This window comes from Poecilia formosa, unplaced genomic scaffold, assembly GCF_000485575.1.
Source record: "Poecilia formosa unplaced genomic scaffold, Poecilia_formosa-5.1.2 Scaffold309, whole genome shotgun sequence".
Lineage (NCBI taxonomy): Eukaryota > Metazoa > Chordata > Actinopteri > Cyprinodontiformes > Poeciliidae > Poecilia > Poecilia formosa.
This window is the reverse complement of record NW_006800248.1, coordinates 580,608-588,091: the sequence shown is the minus strand read 5'-3', so window position 1 is coordinate 588,091 and position 7,484 is coordinate 580,608. Positions and strand designations below refer to the sequence as shown.

Sequence of the window (7,484 nt, the reverse complement as noted above, 5' to 3'; positions counted from 1 at the left end):
GAGTTTTCTGATTCAGAGTCTCTCAGACGAGCTATAATCGCTTCCAGGGTGCACAGCGACATAAAACACAAGATGAAAAGGCTGCTGCAGAAAACCTGAAAACGGAGCTCCAAGACAGAGATGAACTAGGACCTCCAAGGAGAAAAGTGGCCTGGCATCAAGAACCAAACAGGGAAAACTACACTATCCCTGTAAAAACCATTTATGACCCTGCGTCCATGGATCTGGAACATCTATTAGAGAATCTTGAATTTCCTGATGAATCTCCCAATGAGCTGAATGACTTTGAAAACAAGATGCTGAGAGATTCAAGCATCCTTGATCCCGAAGCCATGGAAGTGTTAACCACTGCATCTTCACAGAAAAGAGATCTTAGTTCTTAACCAAGTGCCTCTTTCTGTGAGAGTTTGTTTGTTTTCCCAGTGTTAGTGGGGGTTTTCTCTGGGTGCTCTGGTTCCCACCAAATTTCCAAAATCATGTAAATTGGGGCTATTGTAAATGTAAATTGTCCTCAGAAAAGGTAGCACTAATTTCTGGAAAAGTTGAATTTGCAAACCGTTCGGATTGGAGAAACATAAAAAGAGTAATATCCAGTGAGAGTTGAACTCTCCAAAGGTTGCCCTTTGTCACAAATTTCTAGGAGCCGTCAAGGTGTTGATGGGATCCATTTTGGTGGACTTAGGATCGCGTCTGCAAAAAGGATTTCGTCTGTTTTTAGTGTGGTAAAAGGTACAGGTACACTTAAAATATATGGATATGTTGGTAATTTTTTTTCCTTTCGTTCATTAAATGCTAGAGAAATGGAGGCAAACAGTACTCTGTAGCTCAGCTAACTATGCTAAATGGTTGATAATCTCTCATAGTCTACTCACCTCTCTTGGACAAAAACTGAGCTACAAATTGACACTCGTCTTTTTTCTCGCTCTCTTTCTTTGAAAACCTGACTTTATAATTTTTCTTGGCAGCATAGTATCTGCAGTAGTTGTTCTTGTCTTGTACTAACTGTTACTGAACACCGTCACCGTCAAGCGCTAAGCAGGAACGAACCATTTCATGCAGATTCATGGGGGGTTTAGTGCAAATATGGATGTGTGCTTTTTAGTCTGGGAATGGTAACATTTACTTTTTACTTCGAAAAACAATTTTAAAAAACATGATACAATTAACTTTGTAATTGACAGGGCCCCGTTTTTTCCCCTATGGCTATGAAGAAAAAAAAATGTTTTATGGAAATTGTCCTTACTTTCCCCCCTTCCACGCACCCCTACTAACAGATGCTTCTATGGTGCATTCAAGTACATCTCCTGCACCGGATNGAAGAGAGAACTACTGACAGGAGAAGAGTTTTCTGATTCAGAGTCTCTCAGACGAGCTATAATCACTTCCAGGGTGCACAGCAGAAAAACTGAAAATGGAGCACCAAGACAGAGTTGAACTAGGACCTCCAAGAAGAAAAGTGGCCAGGCATCAAGAACCAAACGGGGAAAACTACACTATCCCTGTAAAAACCATTTATGACCCTGCGTCCATGGATCTGGAACATCTATTAGAGAATCATGAATTTCCTGATGAATCTCCCAAGGAGCTAAATGACTTTGAAAACAAGATGCTGAGAGATTCAAGCATCCTTGATCCCGAAGCCATGGAAGTGTTAACCACTGCATCTTCACAGAAAAGAGATTTTAGTTCTTAACCAAGCGCCTCTTTCTGTGGGAGTTTGTTTGTTCTCTCAGTGTTAGTGGGGGTTTTCTCTGGGTGCTCTGGTTCCCCCCAAATTTCCAAAATCATGTAAATTGGGGCTATTGACCAATGTAAATTGTCCTCAAAAAAGGTAGCACTAATTTCTGGAAAAGTTGAATTTGCAAACCGTTCAGATTGGAGAAACACAAAAAGAGTAATATCCGGTGAGTGTTGAACTTTCCAAAGGTTGCCCTTTGTCTCAAAATTCTAGGAGCCGTCAAGGTGTTGATGGGATCCATTTTGGTGGATCCCATCAACACCTTGATGGGATCCACAAAATCCTTTTTGCGTCTGCAAAAAGGATTTCGTCTGTTTTTAGTGTGGTAAAAGGTACAGGTACAAGTTAAATATATGGATATGTTGGTAAATTTTTTTCCTTTCGTTCATTAAATGCTAGAGAAACTGAGGTAAACAGTACTCTGTAGCTAAGCTAACTATGCTAAATGGTTGATAATCTCTCACAGTCTACCCACCTCTCTTGGACAAACACCGTCACCGTCAAGCGCTAAGCAGGAACGAAACATTTCATGCAGATTCATGGGGGGTTCAGTGCAAATATGGATGTGTGCTTTTTAGTTGGGGAGTGGTAACATTTACTTTTTACTTCGAAAAACAGTTTAAAAAAACATGATACAATTAACTTTGTAATTGACAGGGCCCCGTTTTTTCCCCTATGGTTATGAAGAAAAAAAAACTGTTTTATGGAAATTGTCCTTACTTTCCCCCTTCTACCGCACCCCTACTAACAGATGCTTCTATGGTGCATTCAAGTACATCTCCTGCACCGGATTGTCTATATGTTGACACGGCTCCAAAATAATTTAATCTGTTTTTCTTTGCTATTGTATAAACTCAGTGTATGTCTGCTTATTCTTTATCTACACCCTCCACTTGTAATGCTTCAACAGATTGATGAAATCAAATTATTGTCATAAAGCTTTTAGTTTCTTGTAACACTGCTGAATGAAGTGGGGGGAAAAAAAGAAGAAGTTTACATTTTGTTTTGTTTCTTGACTGAAATATATCAAAGGCGCTGAACTGTTACTTTAAATATGAGGTCCCTACCAAGCCTTCATAACCTTCAAATCTTTATAATGTATATAACCCATATAACACGAATGGAAGTACGTTCTTCCCAGTGTAGAATGAAAGAACATAGATGTTGTTTCGGGAGCTATTATATTAGCAAGTGGCCATCCTGACTGAAGGAAGTGTTCATTTCTTGGTGTCAGCTGGGCAGATTGAGAAGTTCCTCTGAGCTTCTTAAAGCGGCTTAAATAAGAGCAGCTACAAACGTTAGCACTCTCAGTTCCATCAATCTTTCCCTCGCAGCCAGCCTCAGCTTACCCTGCAGTTTGTGAACCATTTCACGATAAAGCTTCGACGTCTGGCCCAAAACGGCTCAAGCTTTGTTCCCATTAATTTCTCCAATCATCTGTCTCCGAATCTCTTCATTCCATCTCAGCCAGTCACAAATAACTGCACTCAAATCACCTGTCAATAAGCAGAGGGCTATTGCATAAGCGCATAGTTCAATCGCCGTAAATTATTCAAAGATAGACCTGGAAGCCCTGCTTTTATATTTAGGACCTGGCATAATTCAGATTAAGTGAGAGAGATCAGCAGAACAGGGGTAGGTCCACCATTAGGGGAGAGAGGGGGATGAAAACTCATTTGGCTGAGCAGCCTGTGCTATTCCAGCCAAGCAGACAGAAACTCAACAGATTGGCCCCAAGGAAACACACATACACATACAGACATACACACATAGTAAGTATTTCTGCCTTCAAAAGTCTTTAGATTCACTTTGTTAATTTCTATAGCCTAACACTAACCCATACCCTAAAACTACCCGTTACCAGTACATAATAATCGTAAACCTAACCCCTACCGCTTAAAACAGCACCTCTTCTTATGAGGTCCTGACATTAGGCCCCATAAGAAACAATGTAGCGTTTAAATGGTCCATGCACTGTATCAAATACAAGGCCACACACACACACACACACACACACACACACACACGCACACACGCACATACACGCAGACACGCGATTGTATTTCTACCCATATTAAGACTTTGGATTGACATCCAATCATTTTAGTAACTGCAGACACTTTCACCAACCCTAACCCTCATGAGTATAAACCTAGCCCTAAACTCAATTCACTCCTTAGTCCTAAACCTAACCTTTGTTCACTGTGTGAACCAGCAAAATGTCCACATAATGCCACATTAAGAATTCTGAGAACTTGTGTTTTCAGAATACAAACATCTATACACACCATAGTGCTTCCCTAAGAAGTGTGCCGTGGATGGAAGGCCATATAAGGGAAGCATTAGGACCATGTGACCCACAACACAAAGCCCGAGCTAATTAAATCTTCCTTGCAGATTTGCCCAGGTGGCCTAAAGCTGTAACCTCTGAAGCATGAGGATGGACACACACACACTCACACACGCACGCACGCACGCAATCATGCACGCGCACACACACACACACACAACCACAGACTCACTCCTCCTCACCCTACTGAGTTGCTCCAGCAGCCTATGGTTCTGTTCAGACAGTTCGCTGATGGCCTTGGTCTTGTCCCTGTCCGCCTCCCTCAACTGGACCTGGTGGCGCTCCAGCTCGCCCTGCAGGTGCTGGACGTCCGTCTCCAGCTCGGCCACGCGGCCCTCCCACTCACCCTCTCGACTTTCGAAGCGCCGCCGCAACTCGTGTTTCTCCTGCTCCAGGTGCTGGGTGTAGAGGAGGGGACAGGAGTGTGACAGAGGTTATGTTCTGTATTTCATGTAAACATACATCTAAAGTAAATAACAATGGTAAATGGACTGAACTTATATAGCCCTTTTCAAGTCATTTTGTCCACTCAAAGCTGGAATTGAACCTATAACCTTCCAACTACAAAACAACTACTCCACCCACAGAGCCACATTCACCCCAGAATGGGACTATAACTTCACTCACACTGTTATGTTTCATAAACAATTCCATTTTCTTTCCTTGACAGGGTTTTTATTACAACAAAGTGGTAGAGAAGTTCAGGAAACTCAGTGTTGATTTACCCACGGGATAGATTACATTCAGTGTAGAACTGACAAAGTACCAAAAATTAACATAAAAATGTCAAACAAAGAAAAATTGTGAGAAACAAGGAAGCGAACAGTAAGATAACACTCTGGTTTTCAGTAGAGGAGCATCAGTAAATCAACCAGCTGATAAATCGGCCTTGTTTTTCTTAATTTTGGGAGACAGGTCAGGTTTTTTTAAAAGATTATTAATCGGTGCAAGCCTAGTTTTCAGCCTAAAAGTTGTTTAATTACTAAAAAATTATTCAATCTCCTTGATTTTTTTTTTTCACGTTTTGTTTAGCTGCAACCAGTAAGTTTTACATGTAAAACATGTAAAAGCTAAATCTCACCGTAAAAAAGTTATTCACATGTCGAAATCTTGGCTAAAGAAAAACCAAAAATGTGATCATCCTTAGGACTCAGATTTAATGGATGAGAACGTCTGTGTAGGAGTGTACGTATTAGTGAGTTTGTATTATATTTACAATTTTAGCATGTTAGCAAGAATGGGGAGGCACTGAGAATGTACAAAGATATTGATGTAAATTCGGAGGTTGCAAGATTATATGCAAGGAGGAAAACTTTAGTATATTTAAACTGTACGTATTTTAATGTATGGTTTTTATTATATGAATTTATACGTTCCAAAATAGTTTTTGGAATTTTTGGAATAAAAATGTACGTCTTTGTGTAAGTTGTATGTACTTAAATGCATAGAAAATCCCAACCTTGCAGGGATTGAAGTTGTGAATCTTGGTGCAAAATGCATCAATTAGAGATCTCTAATTGATGCAAAATGCATCAATTAGAGATCTCTAATTGATGCATTTTGCACCAAGATTTGATATTTGTTCTGTTCTATGTTTGTGTGCAGCACCTCGTCAAATAAATAAATACAATGAAATCGTGAAATTTTGAAAAATGATTGGGGCTTTTTTTTCTCCACTTTACAATTACTGTAACTTCATGCTGACCTATCCTATTACATAAAGTCACAACAAAAAGTTCCAAATTGAATTGTGGCAAAAGTTCAAAGAGTTTGAATAGTTTCACAAACAACAGTAAAATCCAATGGCCTAACTTCAGTACAGACATTTTTTTGTAACTTGAACTCACAGAAGCACTGCACTGTTAGCGCTATAGTCAGAGCTTGATTGGGAGTTGTGATGTTTAGGTCCGAGGTTAAACTAAATGGAATCTGAACTATTTTCTTCTTTGGACAAAAGCCAACGTGAAAAAGAAAGATCAGGGTGAATCAAAAACAACAGCTTCAAACAATGTGGGACTTTTATGGCAGCTTTTTTCCCCCCTCTGAGCTCATGCAAAAGGATGAATATGGATCAAAGGGCTGAACAGATGCCCAGCAGATACTACAGGCCCAGGACATAAACAGGATTAGTCCCTGTCTGTGGGTGTTTTTCTCAGTCTGTCGCTTAGCTCATGTAAAGCATTTTGAAAACAAGATAAACGAAATCCCTTTCCCCACTGTAAAAATTACATCTAAGATAATCATTCGTACATAGTTTTAGTTTGCATTTGTCACCATCGATTACAACTTTATCCATCTAAAACCAATCCAGTCAAAACATGGCTGTCTTTAAGTTGGTTTAAGTGACCAAACTTGACAGAAAAACGTTGATATTTCAGACTATCACAACTTCTACAGCGGGGTTTCTTGTTTACCTCCAACTTCTCACACAGATCTTTGTGCATCTTCTCGTATTGCTTGGTCAGGTCTTGGTTTCTCTCCAGCAGCGCTTTGCCCAGTTTAGCTGCTAAAACCAAGTCCTTCTCTTTTTGCCTGAAGAGCAACAGCATGTCTGCGCTATGCCCCGCCGCTGGCGCCTCCAGCTCCGCCACCTCCTCGTCGACTCCCCGCTCCCCGGTGATCATGGCCAGTTCCTCCTCCAAGGCCGTGCCTAGGCCTCCGGAGCCGGCGCGCCGCGGCGGCGGGTGGCCCTGAAAGCCGCCGGGCTCCTGAGCGCCGGGGCTGGCCGGCGGCTCCATGCAGTCGCTGTCCAGCTCTAGTGGTGCTGAAACCACGGCAGACGTCTGCAGATCCAGGCAGAAAGCGGACATCGCCGCCCGGCGGAGAAGTCAACAGATGGGAGCCGACTTCACACTGGACAAGCCCAGCCTGTTCCGATTCGCCCAGGCTGACCGGACCGGCTCGTAATCACCAATTTATTCATTGTTTCCGCTCAGTTCAATGCGGTATTTAGTGAAGTTAAGTCGACTTCCCAGTTTCCTCACGTCCGTATCTCCTTCAATAACCTACCAAGCAGTGACTCCAGCTCTGATTGACTCCCAGAAAACACCTCCTCCTCTGCAGCTCACTTACTGACATATGAAAGCTCTCCTCTACCCCGGTATGAACCGCCTGCACGGTCCCTGTGCTGTGGTCGCTCGATGAGGGTCCATCTCGTCTCGGGGTCCAGGATCCCCCATAATGCTGAACCTGGTGAAGCAGGCACTTGCCAGCCAAACACGGTGAGCGCGACCCCGACGCCTCTAAATCCCTTTCCCCGTCTCGGACGCGCGTTCCCGTCGCCGTCGTGACGGCAAGCAGAAACCTGTTACAAACTGAGCGGCTATTGGCTGGAAATGATAGCGCCATATTTTGGTGCTCCTCGCACACCTCTATGACATCCAATAAGCGAGCACG

General features: G+C 42.4%; 1 protein-coding gene across 3 annotated transcripts in view; it reads right to left on the bottom strand.

Moving 5' to 3' along the window:
- LOC103152409 (bicaudal D-related protein 1) overlaps nt 1-7,484 on the bottom strand; it is a 30,063-nt gene extending 22,579 nt beyond the window's left edge. The window contains exons 1-2 of one of the 3 annotated variants that reach the window (XR_001658738.1): nt 6,503-7,484; nt 4,271-4,486 (exon numbers count right to left, since the gene is read on the bottom strand). Coding sequence is in view for 2 of the 3 variants with exons in the window: in XM_016661073.1 (XP_016516559.1) it covers nt 4,271-4,486; nt 6,503-6,898 (612 nt within the window). In the remaining variant the exon portion in view is untranslated. The remainder of the gene's footprint in view (nt 1-4,270; nt 4,487-6,502) is intronic. The other 2 variants (XM_016661073.1, XM_007572857.2) reach the window with 2 other exon arrangements.